Source organism: Chlorella variabilis (genome assembly GCF_000147415.1).
Source record: "Chlorella variabilis unplaced genomic scaffold CHLNCscaffold_26, whole genome shotgun sequence".
NCBI classification, from domain to species: Eukaryota; Viridiplantae; Chlorophyta; class Trebouxiophyceae; order Chlorellales; family Chlorellaceae; genus Chlorella; species Chlorella variabilis.
The window spans coordinates 501123-519769 of record NW_005435062.1 but is presented as its reverse complement, the minus strand read 5'-3'; the positions used below and the strand labels follow the sequence as shown (position 1 = coordinate 519769).

Sequence of the window (18647 nt, the reverse complement as noted above, 5' to 3'; positions counted from 1 at the left end):
GTGGCCTGCAGCAGCCAGCAGGCGCATAACAAATGCGTGGCTGGGACGTGGAGCCAAACACTCAATAACTGGGCAGCGGCGGTGCAGGCAGGCGGCATGAGTTGGCGGCCGTGGTGGGCAAGCAGTGCGTGCAACTGCCGCGCTCGGACGCGGCGGTGAGGGCCACTGGACTCGGGCTCTCTCAGCGCAGCGAGGAAGCATTGGAAGGATGCAGCACTTGCAGCAGTCGTCCATAAAATATAATGTCAAAAAATTCAAGTGTTGAAGGCTCGGTCGCCCGCGTCACCAAGCCCCGGCACGATGTAGCCGCGCTCATCCAGCTCCGCGTCTATCATGGCGGTGTAGATGGTGAGGCCCGGGTACCGCTCGCCCAGCAGCTTGAGCGCCGGCGGCGCGCACACGATGCTGCCGAACGGGGGGCAGAGCGGGCGGCGGGCAGGCTGGCTGTTGGCGAGGTGGAGCAGCGGAGGGGGAGCCACAGGATGCGGCAGGCAGCAGCAGAGAGGGCAGCACAGGCTGGTTCTGGGGGGTCCGGGAGCCGCACCTGACGACGCGTATCATGCTGGGCGAGGCGCCGCGCCCCACTACGTCCTCGACCACCTGCGCCAGGGTGCCGCCTGCGGGCCAGCCAGCCAGCCGGGCACACACGCCATGCGCAGGGTGTGACAAGTGACACGACGGCTGTGCCGCTGCAGACCGCATCCCGCAGATGCCTCTGTCGCCGCTGCACAGCCGCCTGTGCTGCCGCATGGCTGGCGTCACCACATACACATCCCGGCCGCCACACCTGTTGCCAACATGGGGTCAGACACGAGGATGCGGTCCTCGGGTCCGAAGCTAGGCGGCAGCTTGTTCAAGTAGCAGGAGGCCTGCGGGGCGCACGGGGTGCTGGGGCATCAACGTGACAGGCAGGCGAGCAGGAAGGGGGAACGGGGGCGTGCAGCAGAGCGCCGGAGCGGCACCAAAGCGGCAGCACCTCCCCCTCTCCCCCGCCGTCTGCGCCAACCGCGGCTGCCGCCCCTGCTGCCCACCTCAAGTGTGTCGTCGTTGCGCACGTAGCCCACATGGTAGGTCTGCGTGACGGGCAGCAGCGTGGCGGTCTGCTCCAGCAGGACCAGCCCCGCCCGCAGGATGGGGACCACCTGCGCCCAGGGGGCAGGCAGGGAGGCAGGCAGGCAGCAGTACAGGTGTGAGCGCCGTGGCGCCGATTCAACCGAGACCGCGGCACATGCCGGCCAGTAAGACGCCAGAGACTTGAGCTTTTCCTTGCAGGCCGGAACGGCAGGCAGGCGTGGAGGTCGAGGCGCCCTGCCAGTGCGGCCTGGCAGCCGCTTCCCTGCCATCAACATCATGCGTGGTCTTGCAGCCCGTCTGCCTGCCCACCCAACAGGCCGCAGCGCACCTTGATGGGCTGCATGGGGTCCACAAACGTGGCATCCGCGACACCCAGCGGCGTCTGCACCTGGCCGTCTATCGTGGGCAGCCAATCGCGGGCCGCCTCGTACACGAGTATGCGCCCCAGCTCTGCGCCCGAACAGGTGACACAGGGCCGCATGCTTGCAACGGACCGACAAGCGGCTGGCCAGACTGTCAGGCCTTCGGCAAAGCTCGCGTCACAGGCTCTCTAGTGGCAGAGAGAGGGCTGGACAGGGCAGGCAGCAGCACGGCGCCCAGTGTGGTGGTGGACTGGCTCACCGCTGGCGGCTGAGCGGAAGATGGAGGAGGGAGTGTCCTTGGTCCGCAGAACTGCCAGCCAGTGCTTAACAAGCGGATGTGGCGGCACGTAAATCTGCACGGCAAGGGCCGAGAAGTCGCGGTTGAGGCATGGGCAGCAGGGAGCAAGCAACGGTGCGCAAACAGGCGGGCAAGCTTGGCCCGCCGACTGGCGGCACAGTTCCGGCCCAGCCGCCCACTGACCAGCATTTGCTGCTTGGGCGGGGCCATGGCTGTGCAGAAGAGCCGTGCGCCTCGCGCAGGACGCACTGCAAGGCTGCCTCGGCGCTGCAATGCCGCCGAATGCCACCGCATTGTTGCCCTCATGAATGGGTCGCCTCGTCTCCTGTATGCCGAGTGAAATGCCGATGGAGGCGATGCGGCACGCAGGACACCCGTAGTTCGTGCCGGTACATTAGCAGTACTGTTCCAAACTTGGCTGCAAGGGCCCCCGGGACCTGCAGTTGACTGCTCATCAGCACTGGCGTGCGCCTGAACCAGCAAGCAGAGCCACCCAGCTGTCTTCTTCAGCAGTGCCCAGCGCTGGGGCTTCCCGGCACAGGCCGGCTGCGGGGGGAGGGATGAAGCGACAGCCCCTGTTTGGAGCAGCAGGGGCCCCCGGCACCGGGTCGCAGGTTGCCACCGCCGCTGCCGCCGCCGCCGTTGCCGTCACCTTCCCTGCCGTCGACGCCACCCAGCACCAAACGCCCCCCCTGGCTGCAGGACCACTCCCACGTGGATCTGGAGGCTCTGGAGGCCGAAAACGACAGGGGCATAGCGGCGCTGAGCGAGCGCGTGGGTGCGCTGCGTGGCGTCACCACCGGCATCCACGGGGAGGTGGAGTCGCAGCACCGCCTGCTGGACAACATGGTGCGTGGTGCTGCCCTGCCCTGCGGCTCGGTGCTACCGTTGCATGAGCGTACTGCGCCGTTTGCGATGCATGCACACTGTTTAATGACGCAGCACAGGCTGGGTTCCGGCGGTGGTGTTCCGTGGCGAGGCCAGGGAGCTCTCGCCCTCATGCCGCCGACCCGTGTCGCCCGCTGCTGCTGCCGCTGTGCAGTCCATGAGCATGGGCGGCGTGCAGCTCAGCCTGCGGGCCACAGCAGACAAGATGTCCAAGGTCATGGCGGAGCCGCACAAGCGGCGCATGGTCTACGTGGCGGGCGGCGTCGCCGTGCTGCTCTTCCTTGTGTACGTGTGGCTGGCGCACTAGCTGGCTGGCAGGGCAGCGCCAAGCGTGTTTGGCAAGCCGTGACGTCATCGAGGATGATCATGCACAGCACTTAGGTTAGTCAGCTATGAATGAATTATATATAGTTTACGCGTTTACAGCCGAACAACGGTGCATAATGTGCACTGAGAAACAGTGAGTTGCACTTTAGTCTGGAGAGTCAGTGGCTGCACTCACAGCATTCAAAGCTGTAGCCTTGGTGTATGACGCGACAGATGGTTTAGGCCGAGACAAGGACATGACGGTGCGCCCCTTCTCTCTGGAACCCTAGTGCGTGGAGATTTAGGTGGAGATTAGGATCAACCAGCAGTAGCCCTTACTAGTAGGGTGCCCAACAGACCCTCCCAACCCACCCACTCCTCCAAGATGATTGTCCCTGTGGATCCAAAGGCTCCCATCAACGCGGCGCCCATACCATCCTCCATCGCCTTTTGCGATGTCTGCCCTCATTGTTGCAGGAACCCCCGCAGCAGGCGGTTCACTTCGGCGGGGCAATCGTGCAGCATCCAGTGGGTGCTGTCGTTCAGCACCTCGATGCGCAAGTCATCAACGTACTTGTCCGTGTTGCGCAGCAGCTGCAGAAGTGGTTAGATGGCGCAAGGGGTCGGGGGCCGCCAGGATCACCAGCCCAGCGAGTGCCAGAGGCATCCAGGAGCAGCATGTGGCGGTCGCGAGTGGAGGTTGCAGGAGCGCTCACCCCCATCCCCAGGTTTGGGTCCTTCCCACCCCAAAGCAACAGTGTGGGCACACTTAACTTGCGCCGCAATGTCCTGCGCAGCAGGCAGCGCAGAGGCGCGCAACGAAGCCGGCAACCATGCACGCTTCGGGATTGGCACACGCAAGAGTGGTGGGTCCCATCTCCCATCTTCAGTCGCAGTATGCCGCCTACCGGTACAGCGCATAGGTTGGGAAGCGGGAGTTATTCACGGCCCTGTAGTAGTTCAGGGCAGCAGTTGGCACACCAGGGCGTCCAAAAGCCTGCTTGTAGCGCTCCATGTACTGCAAATAGTATCCCACAGGTTGAATGACGCTAGGGAAGCAACAACTCCAACACCGTTCCTTCCAGAAGATATTGATATTGCCACAGCAAGCACCATCAGCTCACCTCTGGCGTAATAGCGCCAGCAATGCAGGCCCCCGGTCCCTTTGTTAGGACACCCTCCAGCATAGCATAATCGTTGGCGCACATCAGCGCCTCTCCGAACCAGGGCAGCTGGAAAGTAAGCACATACCTGGTCCAAAAGGGCAGGGCGGCATGGGACACATCAGCCCAGTGACCTCTGCCCTGCTGCAAAACTGATGTGGCAACCGACAGAAATGCATGACAACGCAACACCTACCCATGGCGGATTCTCTGCAACAGATCGCGGTTTTGGTGGTAAAGCCCCGGGTGGGGTGCACACAGCGGAACCAGATGAGAGAAAAGGTGGGGAGCCGTGTAGGCCAGGCACCAGCACATGTGCGCACCCCAGTCGTGGCCCACCAGCGCCAACTGCATGGGGAGGTGGCGCGTGCCCAGGGCGTGACTTTGAGAGGGGCATTGTCAACAGAGGTTAGTGGTCAACACTGTAGCTTGTTGTTAGCAGCGAGGCTATTCTCCACACAAAAGGTGCACCTGCTTCTGCCCACTCTCTCGCAGCAGGCGCTCCGTGACTATTTGAAGGTCCACCAGCAGGAGGTATTGGTGGTATGCCAGCCAACCCTGCGTGGCATGTGTGCACAGAGAGGTGCTAAGAAAGTCACTTGCGATTAGGGCCTGGGTGCCATACACCGGCAGGCTGGCAGAATGGCGCTCATCCGCTTGCAGCACCATGAGCCCAGCCCGGCAGCCACACTGCACCTCGGGCTTGCTGGACTCTCCGTAGCCTCGCATGTCGATGGCTACCACCTCAAACTCGTCCCTGCCAGGTGTAGGCAGCACAAGGGTGGTGTTTGTGTATGCATCAACACAGCATGGCAGCGGTGTGCCCATTGCGCTTGACTTGCCGTTCAAGGTGAGCGGGATTATTGCAAGGAGGGCTGCAAGAAAGCAATGGGCAGGCCTGCCCGCACCTAAACTCGGCCATCTGCTTGGACCAGGTGAACCATGCCTCTGGGAAACCGTGCACCATGAGCATGATTGGTTTTCCGCTTTGCCTGCTGGTACGCACCACGTGCAGCCTGCCAGGCACGGGAGAGGGACATGGCATGTGAATAATGGCGCTGAAGGGGGTCCTCCTCCTGGGCCCCAGCTACAACAGGCGAGGTGGTGGCTTGCAGCTTGCTGATGCTAAGCAACCACTGGGCGCGCACTTGACACCAGGCTGCGTCTCAATCCACTCATGGCTGAGGCCAGGCAGCGGGTCGGGCAGCTGCATGAGGGTGCGATCCTTGCGATGCAGCGCCTTGCGGGGGCTGTAGGCAGGTAGAGCGGCAAGGGTTGAGCTTTAGAGAAACTCACGAATAAAGCGTGGAATGGGGGCGGGTGTGGCGCCAGATCTATGAGCAACTCACTTGACGATGAACTGGATCAGTAGCATGAGGGCCAGTGGCACAGACACTAGCACCGCAAACGCCTGCCACCAAGCCCATATCAGGTACCCCAGCGCGCCGCCAGGTTCCAGGGGGAACCGGGTTGCGACTGGGGCCCCGGTCTGGCGGGCAGGTGCGGGCGGCAACGGCGGCGACGGCGGCGACGGAGGCGAGTGAAGCGTGCCATTCTCCTGCACATTCCGCTGCCTAATCGGCCTTTGCACCAACATTGCGACAGTTGCAAAGAGCCGCGTGAGGCCACCGACGGCCTTCGCAAGGCTGCGATAGAAGAGCTAGTCGGACTGATTTGCGATCACCGTGCCACATTCATTATTCGCGAGGTGGGAGACCAAAGCGTTGAAAGCAGAACGCCCGTGGACCCACGGTGGGAGACGAGTAGACACATTTCCCCTCAGAGCCTGATTTCATAGGCATCCCTTTTGCCGATTGTTGCACTCTCGCTGAACTTTAACCACACACTCTCTGCAGGTCATCTGCAGGCCTTGCACCAGTTACAATCACTTGTCGCAAGTTCTGCAAGACCTCCATGAAGCTGCAACCCTGGCGTCATCTCGGGCTCGCCGCATACATCCGCACTGCAGGCAGCCAGCAACTTTTCATATAACTGGCCGCATGTCAGACAACAGAGGCAGCTGCAGGCTCAACCTCGCTCCGGTCTGGGCTGGCGCCAGTGGTGCCCCACCTTTGAAGAGCCCCTTTGGAAAGTCTTTCTGCAGCGCCGTGTGCGTCATGCGCAGTCCTGCTCGGTCGAACAGCTGCACATAGTACTGATGAGACCTGCGGACAGGTCCACGGGGATGCAGTGCTTGATGGTGTGGGGGTGGCAGCTTGAAGGTGCAGCTCCAGCCAGGCCGGTGACCAAAGCTCAACAGCAAGCTGCACAGCATGGGCTCGCTGCCATGCTTGGCCTGCGGCAGGCATGCCTGGTGACGGAGGCATCCGAGCTGTCCACGATGAACCCCCGCTCACAGACGTTCTCCTTGACAAACAGCACGCCGCCAGGCTTGAGCGCCGCCGCCGAGCGCTGCAGAAAGGCGATCAAGTCCTCTGCAGGCAGGCAGGCAGGCAGGAGGCAGGCAGGTAGGCAGGCAGGCGCAGGCCGTTCAAACAGCCTGCCAAGCAGGCAATCGCATCAAAGGCATTCTCATTCCTTTTAGAAAATGCTCACCATCAGTGAGGTACAGCGCTGCCCACTGCAGCCACACCACATCGTACCGCCCCGGCTCTGGATGGTGCTGCTCGATTCCTGCCTGGTAAAAGTTGACGGCTTTGTGGCCCCGCGGCCACCCATGCTTGCCGCGGCCGCCCAGGCTCTTTCGTGCTGTGTCCAGCAGGTGTGCTGCAGGCAGTGATTGAAGAACAGCAAGAAGAACAGCAAGGGGTGGCAGGCGGGGTGATGGTCTTGGGCCTGGGCCTGGGGGTCATGGGCATGAGGGCAGCTGCTCACCTGAGGGCTCCACTAGGTCGACCTCTTGAAAGTGGTGCAGCAGCAGCTGTTCTGACACTCTCCCCACGCCCGCGCCGCAGTCTAGTGCCACTAAGCGACGCTTTCCTGCCTCGGCCTCTGCCAACGGAGTGCCATACGCCTGTGCATGCAGGCAACATTCCCCATGCAGCCAAATCAGTGCAGGTTGGCGCTGTTGCCCAACTCATGCCCCGGCCCCCTCTGCTTCATCTTCAGCCAGAGCATGCTTTCATGAGTCAGCCCCGTTCACCCTGGTCTCACCTTCTGGAGGAAGGCGCGGCTGTCACGCACGTCGGCAGTGGTGAGGTGGCCATAGCCGCCCAGCACGCCATTCACGCTCGCCTCCTGCTTGTCCCAATAATCGACGGCCGTAGTGTACCACTGCGGCAGCAGAGCAAAGCAAGGCAAGGCACAGGATTCAGGACACAAAGTCGAGCGCAGCCCCATGGCTTTGTCGCCATCGGCACGAGCAACCGCGATGTGTCCCAGGGCCAGCACCCCACCTCTGGGACTTTACTGCCCTGTTTGGCTTGCTCCCACAGCTCCTCTGGAGACTGGAATACCTGCAATGACGGTTGCATGCCGTGCTTTGTATCCCGAGCAACACGCGGCGCTGTAAACTCTGCCCGACACTTAAGCACGAGACAAAGCATGGCTTTGAAGCTCACGTTGCCCTCCTCATCCACCCCTGCAGCATCCATAGCTGTGTCCTAGTGCAATACTTCTGCAGCAAGCGGCAGTGGGGCATGGTGAACCGACCAGTGGCGGCGCAACGACCAGTCGGTGGCGCTGTGCAGGAGAACTGCGAGGGATTCCTGGAAGCATTCTGGCCAATGGTGAAGTGTGCACAGCACAGTTACACGGCTGCATGGTGCGGAGGAGACCGTGCAGGGCCTCCTGCATGGTCTCCTGGCCACTTCACGGCGAAAGCGCTGTTCCTCTATTCAATCGAACGGCTGCGCGTGCTGGCGTTGCAAAGATGGATCCACCTGATCACAGTGCGGTAAACTTGAAGCTTGAACTCGAGCGCGGGGGTGCACACGTGAATACACAACGCAATTTTAAGCAGAGCGCCCGATTCCTGAACAGCAGCAACTCCGTCATGCTTGCCGGCAAAGCCTTCCTTGCCCGCCGCCAGCCTGTCATGATGTCGCGGAGTTTTGTGGTGCACGTCTGATTGTTACAGGCAACCGCCAAGAAAATTAAACCGTCTCAGAACCACCCAGCTTTTGCTGCTGGCTTGGCCGCCTGCACGCAGTCGCGAGGCACAAGCAGGTGGTTGCTTTTTCCAACCCGCGAAACAGCAACCCTCCATTAGCCACCCATAGGAACAGAGCACGCTGCTCAGCCCCACCCAGCCTACCTGCAGCTCGCGCAGCTGCTCCATGAGGTTGCGCTCCTCGCTGCCTATGCTCTTGGGGATCTTGACCTGCAACAGCAGTCGTGGGGGCCGCCAGAGCCAGCACGCGCTCACGTCTGGAAGCCAAGAGCTTGCAGAACAGTCACAAGCAGTTGACAGCGCAGAGCTGGCAGCACACCCCGCTCGGTAACCGGAGCACGACAGGTGGGGGTTGGCCCCGCAGCCGCCCACGTGCCTTGACATGCACCAAGTGGTCGCCTCTTGCGTTCTGGGTGCCTAGCTTGGGCACGCCACGCTTGGACATGACCAGCGTGGTGCCGGGCTGCGTGCCTGCAGGACGGCAACAAGAAGTCAGGCAGCAGGACACGAGGGGCACGAAAGGCCACACAAGGCTCCCGTCGCAGGCATGGGTGTGCACAATCTTCACAGAAAGGGTGGGCAGCAGGTGCACGACGGGCAGGATGATTGGGGCGGCGGCAGCACATGAGCGCTTGGCCACGCGCTGCCCGCCCTGGCGGCTTGCCTGGCGGGATTTTGAGGTCCACCTCCGACAGCTCCCTTTCGCCCAGGGTGGCAACCTTGACGGTGGTGCCCAGGATGGCATCCACATACGAGATCTCCACGTCTGCAGAGCCCGGGTGCAGCAAACCGAGTGAGCCAGAGCAGGGGGAAGAAAAAACGCTGGCTAAAGGGCCGGCGCCGTAGCAGCGCAGTGTAGACGTATGCTCCGCGTGCGGCGCGCAGCAGGTGGGCACGTGGGCGCCCAGCGCCAGCGCACCAGAGTGGATGGTGACGCCCTCGCGGCGCAGCTGCGGGTGCGGCTTCACGCCGATGAACACGTACAGGTCTCCCGGCTCGCCGTTGCTGCACACAGGCAGAGAGAGGCATGAGACGGGCTGCAGCTCTGGCAGGCTCGTCCTTCACTGTTGAAGCGGTGGCAGAGAATGGGGCATTGCGAAGCGAGCTGCCGCAACAGCAAGCAGGTTGCTGGTCGGACTGCAGCGAGGCGCGGCGCTGAGCTCACCGCCGCCCCGCATCGCCCTCGCCCCGCACACGCAGCCTGCTGCCCTCGTCCACGCCTTGCGGCACGCGCAGCGAGATGCGCTTGCTGCCACTGCAGCACATGTGGCGCACAGAAGCGGCCAGCACGTCACTGACGACGAGCTGGGGCTACATGCAAAAAAACACTGACTGGATCCCTCTGTTAGCTGGAATAACACAGTGCGGACATTCCCAGCCAGGCTCACCGCACGCGCCCGTCGCCCTGGCACGTGCCGCATGGTGTAAACTGCTCGCCGGTGCCGCCGCAGGTTGGGCAGGTGGCCACTTGCTGGAACATGCCCAGCGGCGTGCGCACCGCCTGCACCACCTGCCCCGCGCCCTTGCACGTGCTGCAGGTGCTGGCCGTGGTGCCAGCCTTCACGCCGGTGCCGCCGCACGTTGAGCAGTCCTCCAGCCGGCTGACCTCAATCTCCTTGCTGCACACCAAGCAGGCAACCCGGGAGAGCCCAAGAGTGAGGCGCTGCCAAATGGCATCGTGCACCCATCCTGGTGGCTGCATTCAAGAAATGAGTAAGCGATATCAAAGGTCATGGCGCCCTCCTAGCTGTACTCACTTGCAGCCGAAGACAGCCTCTGTGAAGTCCAGCCGCAAGTCATACCTGCAACAGGGAACAGCAAAGGCGCGACAGACACAGTCGAGCTGCTGGCTCCCCAGTGCAAGGGCAGGAAAGTTTTGCAGGCCACACGAGGCTCACCGCTGGTCGTCGCCCGCGACCGGCCGGTTGCGTGACCGCGCCCCGCCGCCGCCCATGCCGCTGCAAGAACAAGGGGTTGCGGGAGGAGGGCCCATCAGACTTCTCTGACTGCCACGACAGCTACTCGCTCCTGAGGATGCTTGTCTACACACAACATCCTGAAAAAGACACCAGCGCACGCACCCAAAGCCGCCCATGCCGCCCATGCCGCCGCCGAAGAAGGTCTCAAAGATGTCAAATGGATTGCTGCAGTTTTGGTGAGGAAGTAAGAAATAAAAGCCGACTCTTAGAAACAGGCCGAGTGTCGAAATGCGTCCTCAACGCCCTCGCGGCGGCCATAGCAAGGCCAAGCACGCATGAGAAGCCCGCTGCTGCACCCCCACCTGAAGTCCCCCTGCATGCCGCCCATGCCGCCAGTGCCGGCCCCCGCAAACCCGCCCTTGAGCCCCGCCTCGCCGAAGCGGTCATAGATGCCGCGCTTCTCGTCATCCGACAGCACCTGCGGGGCGCGCGGAGCGACCCGGGGCAAGTCGCTCACACATGCATGCTGCACTGGTCGGGTGGTGCTGGCATCTCGCTGCCCAGCTGCGCCGCCCCACCGGCTCAGCAGCTGACCACATACTGACGAAACAAATGCGCCACCCAGGCCCCCCTAGACCACATACTGACGAAAGAAATGCACCACCCAGGCTGCCCCTACAGGGCGCCCGCACCTCGTAGGCAGCCGAGATGTCCTTGAACCGCTGCTCCGCATCCGACTCCTTGTTCACATCCGGGTGGAACTTGCGCGCCAGCTGGCGGTAGGCGCTCTTGATCGTCTTCTTGTCTGCGGGTCGCGAGGGGGCGTGAAGGATAGAGTCATCTGCCGCAGCACCGCATCCGGAAGCACGTGGCATGCGGGCAGCCACGGAGCGCATGCATGTGCGCTGCCATGAACCGCACGCACGTGACCCACCTGAGTCCCGCGCCACGCCCAGGATCTGGTAGAAGTCGCGCTCGGCACGCACCACCAGGCCGCGGCCCAGCTGGCGCCGACGCCGGCGTGGCAGCGCCTTGGCGGTGCCGAAGCAGGCTGCAGCCGCGGGAGCCGCGGGGGTACTGGCGCTACTGCAAGGCAGCAAAGAGAGATGGCCGGTTGCTGACCAATGAGGCTCGCGGCGAACCATGCGGGATAGGCCCAGCCTACCACGCCGGAAGCACCAGCGAGGGTGGCGGCAGCGGCGGCGGCGGAACACCACCATTTCTAGGTGGAGCGCCGCCTTGCGCTGCAATGCATCACGCATCGGGCCCGAACGCAGCCAGCCAGCGGCTCACCGGTGCGTCACAGGGCAGTGCCTGGCCAGCTGACAGGCTTGTAGTCTAGAATGGGGGGGGCAGTGCCCCACGCCGCTGCATTCTACCTTCAAAGAACCGCAAGAGATTGCTGTCCGCATGCTGGCTGGCTGAGGAGCGTGGGCGTGGCCGCTATATTCACCAAGTGGAACCAGATCGTTAAAGCGCGGCGCTAGTCCCCCGATGCAGCAGTGGAAGTCCTCCTGAACGCTCAGACTGGGTGGTGTTGGCCCATTGTGCCTGTAAAGGGCACACTCGTGACCCGACCCTGGGAAAACTTTCTTTTGCCTCCAGCGCGCGAAACTCCCCCTCTCGAACGCCGCAGGCCTCTTTCAGGCGGCCGGGTAGCGCCAGTCAGCAATTGGGAGGTCTTCCCGGGCGCTCGGACACTTGCTCGGGCCCTCGCAGAATGGAGGCCGCCAACGAGATTAAACTGTTTGGGAAATGGTCGTTTGCGGATGTGGAGGTGAGAATCAGCGGGGGAGGGCTGCGGCGGCCCATCCGACCGGGAGGCAGCGTGAAGCAGCATGATGGGCGCTGCCGCGCGCCCTGCGGCCTCCTGCGGCCTCTTGACGATGTCAGCATGGCTTAGAAACGATGCGGGGAGCAGCTGGACACCGCATGCGGGCGCGGATGCGCTGTGGTCCAGCAGTGGGTGGAGCTGGGAACCCACTTGCGGGGGCAGCAGCGGCGTGGCAGCGGACGATGTGCCAAGCCCAGCCGCCGTCACCGCGACAAGAGTTGAGCGGGCAGCACATGGGCGGGGTCGGGTAACGCACGCCGGCGCTGCCCTTCCGTCTGCGCAGGTGAACGACATCTCGCTTGAGGACTACATTGCCGTCAAGCCCAAGTATGCGCGGTTCACGACCCACAGCGCGGGCCGCTTCCAGAAGCGCCGCTTCCGCAAGGCGCAGTGCCCCATCGTGGAGAGGTGTGTCCTGGGGGGCGGCGACACGGCAGCCACCCACCCAACTGGCATGGGTGCATGGCTTTTGGCAGCAGCCTGCCAACAGCGACCGGCGGCGTTGCCAGCTGCACTTGGTGTTGCTGGTGCGGGCGTCAGGCCTCAGCCGCGCATGCTGCCGCGGCGCTCCCCATGGTGCAGGCTGACCAACAGCCTCATGATGCACGGCCGCAACAACGGCAAGAAGCTGATGGCCTCCTCCATCGTCAAGCACGCCTTTGACATTGTCAACCTGCTGACCGACCAGAACCCCGTGCAGGTGCTGGTGGACGCCATCATCAACGGGTGAGTGGCGCGCGGCACATCTGCCGGCTGGCTGGGTGCTGCTGTGCTGCTGCTGCTCAAAACGGCTGGTCTGCAGCCATTCTGCCGCTGTTCTGCCGCGTTGGAGCCTGGTGTTGCTTTGGTTGTCGCTGGGCAATGACTGGCAGTGCGTGGGGCAGATGGCGAAAGCTGTTGGGTGGCAGATGTCAGCACATAGCCGGGCGGGCAGCAGATGCAGGCGGAACTGGCCGTGCTTGCATCGCTGTCGCTGTGCTGCCTTGCTCCAGCTGCTGTGCTGTTGTTGTCGGCACCAGCATGTTCCATGCTGCATTATGGCAGGCAGCACGGGGAGGTCACGCAGCCAGACGATGCGTGCCTGCGCTCTTGGACTTGGGCGCAGCAACGGCGGCAGGCAGCGCAGTAATGGTTCGTCGTTGTTTGGCGCTAGGCATCAGCGTGCTGATGTTCGGTTGTGGCCTGCCTTGCTGCCTGCCTCTCTGCAGCGGCCCCCGCGAGGATGCCACCCGCATTGGCAGCGCCGGCGTGGTGCGCCGCCAGGCAGTGGATGTGTCGCCGCTGCGCCGCGTCAACCAGGCCATCTGGCTCATCACCACCGGCGCCCGCGAGAGCGCCTTCCGCAACATCAAGACCATTGCGGAGTGCTTGGCGGACGAGCTGATCAACGCGGCCAAGGGCAGCTCCAACAGGTGCGGCATGGCTGGGGGTTGTTGGCGGGCAGGGCAGGGGTGGGGGTGTTGCTGGTCGTAGCCGAGCAAGCTCTTGCTGACCGGGAACGGGCAGGAGATGGCTCTTTCTGTTGTCCCATGCTCTGTGTTTGGGGCTCTGGGTGCGACAACAGTCAGTTGCTGCCTGCCATGCTGCACCTCTGCCACTCACCACCTGCGCCCTGCTTGTTCTCGCTTTGCAGCTACGCCATCAAGAAGAAGGACGAGATTGAGCGTGTGGCCAAGGCCAACCGCTAAGCGGGCAACACCCGTGGCGCTGCTGCTTGGCAGTCGTGCATTGGCAGCGGCATGTCGGATGCGGAGCTGCCAGTATGTGTGCATGGCGCGGCGGCCGCCGCCACGAGAGATTCTTGTGGAAAGAGCCTTGGGTGCTATGTAACCATGGCATGGCTTGCAGATCGTCGCGCTGCACATTCTTCAGAGTGTGCCCCACCACGCGAGTCTGCCCGGCGCGGTACAATGCAGCAGTTTGAGATGGGCAGCACGTCAGTTACGGCTGGGTGGCGGATCTGTCCTAGCAGCGTAATTCCAGGCGGGTGTCCAGCCTTCCATGATGGTTTACGTTCAGAGTGCCTCCCATGGCGTTCACAGAAGTACCACTCAATCAAACATGGAGGTGGAACAGGCTGTGCTGCTGCGGTCTCCCTAAACGCGCTTTGCTTCCAGCAGGCGGCTGAAGTAGAACTGCGTGGATGTCATCTCGCGCTTGGTCACCTTGAAGCCTGCGGCAGGGGGCAGCGCAGGGCTCGGTGGTGCAGCAAACCGGCTCAAGGCAGGGTCGTGTAGCAGGCGCCCCGCGCTGCTGGACATGGCGCCCACAGCTCGGCCCACCTGCGCGCGCCAGCGCCGCCTCCACATCGTCTTCCTTGTGCAGGTATGCGCGGGTGGCCTGCACCATTCACGCCACGGCGCATGAATAAGAGTGTAGACGTGTGCAAACCCAATCAGGCGGGCACCTGGTACACACACAGTGGCAAGATAGTGCCGGCAACCAGGGGCTGCCCACAGCCGACCATGAAAGCATGGCGTAGGCTGCCCAACACTCGCCTTGCTGGGCCCCGGGAACAGCTCGCCGATGCGCTTGAGGATGGTGAGGGCGAGGGTGTTGGGGGCAAAGGAGATGATGAGCCGCTCGTCTGTAGGGAACCAGGAGGCGGAATCAGCAGGAACACACACAGCGGGCACCGGCAGCGACTAGCAACCAGCGACGTGCATACGATCAAGGGCCAATGCCAGTGGGCGCAGCGGGCAGCAGACCCCCACCTGCCAAGCTGGCCAGGTGCTGCACCATGCCATCCACCTTGTCCTGCGGGTGTCCCCACACCCATGCAGGGGTCAGCAGGGGGCGGTGCAAGCAAACAGAGCCCCGGCGGGCCCACATCAGGCATCACCTGCGGGTAGTGGATCATGACATCCAGGCAGCACACGGTGTTGTACCGCCCGCTGCAGCTCTCCAGGTCCATCGTCTCAAATTTGGGGGCGACCTGCGGCGAGGGAAACCTCCAGTTGCAAGCGTGAAGCATAGTACAGGTGGGTGGCCACTAGGGCTGGAGATGTCGCCGGGGGCAGGCACCGCATGCTGTGACTGGTCGAGCACACACGCGCACCTGCGGGGCCTTGGCGCCGGCGGCAATCGTGGCCTCGTACCGCCGCTGCGCCTCGCCTGCCATGGAGCTGCTGATGTCGCTGGCACTCACGGTCGCGCCCTGTGGCCCATGGCACAGCGAGGCGACGTCAGAACAGGCCGGTGGCGGCCTCGTCCCTGGGCGCAGTGCATGACAAGGCACAGCTGAGAGAGAGCAGCACGCAGAGGGATGCGCCCGCGGCGGCAGCGGCTCACCCGCAGCGCCAGCGGGATTGACAGGCTGCCTGTGCCGCAGCCGGCGTCGCAGATGGTGGTGCCCTCCACACCGCCCTCTGCAGCAGCGAAGGGCACACTTGAGTCCGGTGTGTGCACACCAAAGCACCATGGCTTCCCAGCCCAGCCCGCCCGTAGCCGTCAATGCCGGCAAACGCAGCAACCAAGCCGTGCTGTTGCAGGCAAACCCAAGCCAAGCGTGGCGCAGGCTGGCCAGTCACAGGATGGCAGCAGCAGCGGCAGCGGCGCTCACCCTCGTCCACCCAGCGCAGGACCTTGTCCACCGTCTGGGCGTGGCCGTTCCGGATGTCCATCTGCACCTGCACCACAGCAAAGCACACACGGCGGGGGGGGGGGGGGCCGGGGGGCGGGGGAGAGCTCGCTTATCGCTTATGCCAACGTTCAGAACACCAGGGCCCGGTTGAAATGCCAGGCTCCGAGAGGGATGCCTGTGTGCGGTCTCGCCCAACTGCTGGGGCCCCCTGTCCCGCCACCCACCACCCACCTTGTTGACCTCATCCGTCTCGCCGTAGATTTTGTTCCAGCGCTCAAAGCCTGCGGTGTCAAAGTACTTCTTCACAGCCTCCAGCTCGCTGCCCCCCGTCTCCTCCATCTGTGCAGAGCGCCTGCTTGAGGCAGGGAGGGAGCAGGAACAGGGCTGGCATGAAGGGCTTGATAAGGGCCTATCACCGTAAGCAGGCAGCGGCAGATGGTCGCTTGGCAGGAGCGATCACAGCGGCGCGCCGGCAGTTCCAGCGCACCGCTTCTGGGGGTCTGTGATGACCAGTGCCGCGGATAAGGCGGCAATGGCCGCGCCGCCACCCAGCGCCAGGCTGACGGTCGCGCCATCGGCCACCTGCAACAGTTAGTGAGGGTGCAGGGCGGTGTTTTCGAGGAGGATGAAAAGATGCCGGACAGCAAGTTGGAGGCAGGAGGCAGTGCTGCCACGTGCTGGGCCGGCAGCACCCCACCTGGCTCACAGCCTCGACAGCTGCCAGCGCAGGGGCCGCAGTGGCGACTGCTTGCAGCGCTCCGGCGGCGGTCAGGGCCGCCGCCAGCTGCGGCCGCCTGTGGTTTGGCTGCGCGCTGCAGGTCACACGGCAGGACACATTCTGCCGGCGGACAGGCTTCCCTCCGCACTGAATGCGCTGGCCCAAGCCAGCGGAGGCCATTACTGCAAGAGGGTGGGTTGCGGGGCGGATACACCAGCTCAACTAGCAAAATGCGTTGCGAGGGAACGGCTGGCAATCAGTTTCTCCGTGCATTTATCTCATCGAGATTGGTGTTTGTATTGCCGGTTGGGCGGTACAAAAGTGCCTCCACGACCGACGCGGGCTGTGGCCATCACAATGAGCCCGTGGTTCATGGCCGGTGCAGCTAGCCTGAGGCATGGCCAGCGTGCTGACCAGTGCAGGTGTCACACGTGGGCACCCTGTGACACGCAGCAGCAGGAGGAGATGGAGCAGCAGCATCCCTCTCCACCCCAGCCGGGGCAGCAGCAGCATCCCTCTCTATCCTAGGAGAGGACAACACACATGTCGCCTCTGTTTAACCCAAAGCAGCAGCTCGGGAGATAGGGCCGAGGAGCCTGTCTCCCAGGAGTGGCAGGAGCAGCCGGCACACGCGGAGCAGCAGCAGCAGCAGCCACACCTGCCGCACGTCAGTGCAGCGCCGCCACCGCCTCTGCCCGCCGCGACAAGCAAGTGGGCCCTGGCAGGCACCCTTGGCGTGGTGACAACAACGGCCATTCTCAATCGGCTATTATACAAGGTACGGCGCCCACGGTCCTGGACCCCTGCATGCACAACCCGAAACACGGCCTGGACGCTTGCATGCACGACCCATCAAAGCGCTGCTCATCATGGCTGCCTCATCATGGCTGCAGATGGCACTGGTGCCACTTAGCGGGCACATATTCTTCTTAGGGCAGCTGCAGACATTTTCCTACTTGCTCGTGTATTTTGCAGTGCTTGGCCTGCGCTTCAGGTCTGCATGCCCGAACCGGAATGCTGTGCAAGGCGCTGAGCTTTAGCAGCGTTTGTTGTCGTGGCCAGTGACAGTGGTGCGGACAACCAGTGACCCTCCTTTCTCGTATCACCGCTGATGCTGCAGGTCTGGCGTTGTGACGCGGCAAATGGTGCGCCTCCCATTCATGATGCCGGGCACCTTTGTGGCGATAGGAGCAGTGGAAGCTTTGGCATCGTTGTTGGGCTTTCTGGGCGCCGCAAACCTGCCAGGTGGGGCGACGTTGCTGGTGAGGGCTGTGCATCCAGCAGCGCCCACATGCAAGGTGCAAAGTTGTTCGCATGGTGCAGGCGTGGTGCTGCCACTGCTAGCACAAACCATTCTGCTGTGGCAAGTTCTGCTAGCAGTGACTGTGCTCCGCAAGCGGCTGAGCGTGTCCCAGGCAAGTGGCAGCGAGGCAGCGGACAATGGTTGTTTGCTTTTGCACCGTGGAACCTTGTGGAGTGTGAGGAGAGAGCGAGAAAACAGACCTGGACTTTGGTGGGGGCACTTTCAGTTTTTTTCCTCTCCTGCGCAGGTCCTAGGAGTAGGCCTAGTGATGGGAGGCGTGTGCCTGGCGGCGTGGCCCCAGGGCGGAGGCAGCCCTCTGGATGGTGGGTGTGCACCAGTGACGCAACAGCATCGATAATAATAAATTGTAAGTGTTTCATGTTGTTGTCTTGCCATTTGTTTTTTCAGGCATCAATCCCATGTACGCGGCCATCTTTGTTGTCTCCATGCTCTTCCCTGCCCTCGACACTCTGCTGAAAGAGCGCGTGTTCAGGCTTGCCCGCGTGAAGCTGGGTACCGACCTCGACCTGTTTGTCTGGCAAGTCATGGTCTACCAAAACTTACCTGCTATTGAAATGTTGTTCTGAATCTGCCTTTCTTGTGTTTGCAGCAATTCGTTTGGCTCGCTCTCCCAATGTGTCTTTGTCTTCCTTCTGCTCCCTGCCATGACCGCCATCCGCGGCATGAGCATGCGGGACCTGCCAGGATACCTGGCCGAAGGTGGGCATAGCTGGCCGTCTTGCCTCCCAGGCTGGCAAACCAGCGAATCGCAGGCTTGTATCTGCTGTGGTCTGCCTGGTGCAGGCTGGCAATGCTTTAGAGGCATCACACCCTCGTGCGGTGGAGACTGCTCTTTGAGCCCTGCGCTTCCAGTAGCCTACATCCTGTGTAACCTAGCATTCAACGTGTCAGGTAGGGCAGATGCATGCAACCCCATGTCAAATCGGTGTTTGCTACCACGGTCTGCCAACTCCAGCCTGCCGCCTTGCTGCCCGCCATGGGTTTGGTAAGCACACATTGCCACCCGTTTGTCGCGTGCCAATGTAGCTCTGGAGCTCATTAAGAGTGCTGGGAACGTCGTCATGAGCCTCACGATGTCGGCCATCGTCCCATTGACCATCCTGGCG

The 18647-nt window shown here is 62.8% G+C and overlaps 7 protein-coding genes across 7 annotated transcripts; 2 read left to right on the top strand and 5 right to left on the bottom strand.

Moving 5' to 3' along the window:
• Positions 1-254: 254 nt before the first annotated feature.
• Positions 255-1795, bottom strand: CHLNCDRAFT_27683 (hypothetical protein; the record flags this gene model as incomplete). The annotated part of the gene is made up of 6 exons (XM_005843848.1): positions 255-405; positions 545-617; positions 788-869; positions 1032-1142; positions 1403-1524; positions 1696-1795. Coding segments are annotated over 6 exons (639 nt in total), but the record flags the coding sequence as incomplete, so codon positions are not given.
• A 499-nt stretch (positions 1796-2294) lies between these two features.
• CHLNCDRAFT_139780 (hypothetical protein) lies at positions 2295-2929 on the top strand (the record flags this gene model as incomplete). The annotated part of the gene is made up of 3 exons (XM_005843911.1): positions 2295-2348; positions 2437-2583; positions 2777-2929. 3 exons carry the CDS (start codon positions 2295-2297, stop codon positions 2927-2929), a joined length of 354 nt encoding a protein of 117 aa, XP_005843973.1.
• A 464-nt stretch (positions 2930-3393) lies between these two features.
• Positions 3394-5136, bottom strand: CHLNCDRAFT_27475 (hypothetical protein; the record flags this gene model as incomplete). Its single annotated transcript, XM_005843847.1, has 8 exons — positions 3394-3522; positions 3645-3717; positions 3843-3946; positions 4053-4179; positions 4288-4439; positions 4563-4649; positions 4788-4848; positions 5000-5136. 8 exons carry the CDS (start codon positions 5134-5136, stop codon positions 3394-3396), a joined length of 870 nt encoding a protein of 289 aa, XP_005843909.1.
• Positions 5137-6344: 1208 nt separating this feature from the next.
• Positions 6345-7391, bottom strand: CHLNCDRAFT_27478 (hypothetical protein; the record flags this gene model as incomplete). Its single annotated transcript, XM_005843846.1, has 4 exons — positions 6345-6526; positions 6648-6818; positions 6927-7065; positions 7206-7391. The coding sequence occupies 4 exons, from the start codon at positions 7389-7391 to the stop codon at positions 6345-6347; spliced, it is 678 nt and encodes a 225-aa protein (XP_005843908.1).
• A 720-nt stretch (positions 7392-8111) lies between these two features.
• On the bottom strand, positions 8112-11597 carry CHLNCDRAFT_32970 (hypothetical protein). The gene is made up of 14 exons (XM_005843845.1): positions 11376-11597; positions 11017-11168; positions 10775-10887; positions 10445-10560; positions 10245-10307; positions 10062-10121; positions 9921-9965; positions 9552-9782; positions 9329-9418; positions 9083-9168; positions 8804-8929; positions 8540-8634; positions 8308-8373; positions 8112-8192 (listed from the first exon to the last, which is right to left on the bottom strand). Exons 1-14 carry the CDS (start codon positions 11492-11494, stop codon positions 8157-8159), a joined length of 1398 nt encoding a protein of 465 aa, XP_005843907.1. The 5' UTR covers positions 11495-11597; the 3' UTR covers positions 8112-8156.
• Positions 11598-11720: 123 nt separating this feature from the next.
• On the top strand, positions 11721-13693 carry CHLNCDRAFT_37294 (40S ribosomal protein S5). The gene is made up of 5 exons (XM_005843910.1): positions 11721-11859; positions 12200-12324; positions 12499-12642; positions 13125-13328; positions 13550-13693. Exons 1-5 carry the CDS (start codon positions 11803-11805, stop codon positions 13602-13604), a joined length of 585 nt encoding a protein of 194 aa, XP_005843972.1. The 5' UTR covers positions 11721-11802; the 3' UTR covers positions 13605-13693.
• Positions 13694-14012: 319 nt separating this feature from the next.
• CHLNCDRAFT_27668 (hypothetical protein) lies at positions 14013-16039 on the bottom strand (the record flags this gene model as incomplete). Its single annotated transcript, XM_005843844.1, has 10 exons — positions 14013-14089; positions 14199-14256; positions 14409-14503; positions 14631-14673; positions 14759-14851; positions 14969-15073; positions 15208-15284; positions 15479-15545; positions 15731-15854; positions 15987-16039. Coding segments are annotated over 10 exons (792 nt in total), but the record flags the coding sequence as incomplete, so codon positions are not given.
• Between the last annotated feature and the right edge of the window lie 2608 nt (positions 16040-18647).

Coding starts and splice junctions, on each gene's coding strand:
- CHLNCDRAFT_32970 (XM_005843845.1), bottom strand. CDS start 11,494: ATGCGGACAGCAATCTCTTGCGGTTCTTTGAAGGTAGAATGCAGCGGC. Junction 10,122..10,244: donor GGCGGCATGGGCGGCTTTGG/GTGCGTGCGCTG, acceptor TTGTTCTTGCAG/CGGCATGGGCGGCGGCGGGG. Junction 9,419..9,551: donor CAGGGCGACGGGCGCGTGCG/GTGAGCCTGGCT, acceptor CATGTGCTGCAG/TGGCAGCAAGCGCATCTCGC.
- CHLNCDRAFT_37294 (XM_005843910.1), top strand. CDS start 11,803: ATGGAGGCCGCCAACGAGATTAAACTGTTTGGGAAATGGTCGTTTGCG. Junction 11,860..12,199: donor GGTCGTTTGCGGATGTGGAG/GTGAGAATCAGC, acceptor CCGTCTGCGCAG/GTGAACGACATCTCGCTTGA. Junction 12,325..12,498: donor CAGTGCCCCATCGTGGAGAG/GTGTGTCCTGGG, acceptor CCCATGGTGCAG/GCTGACCAACAGCCTCATGA.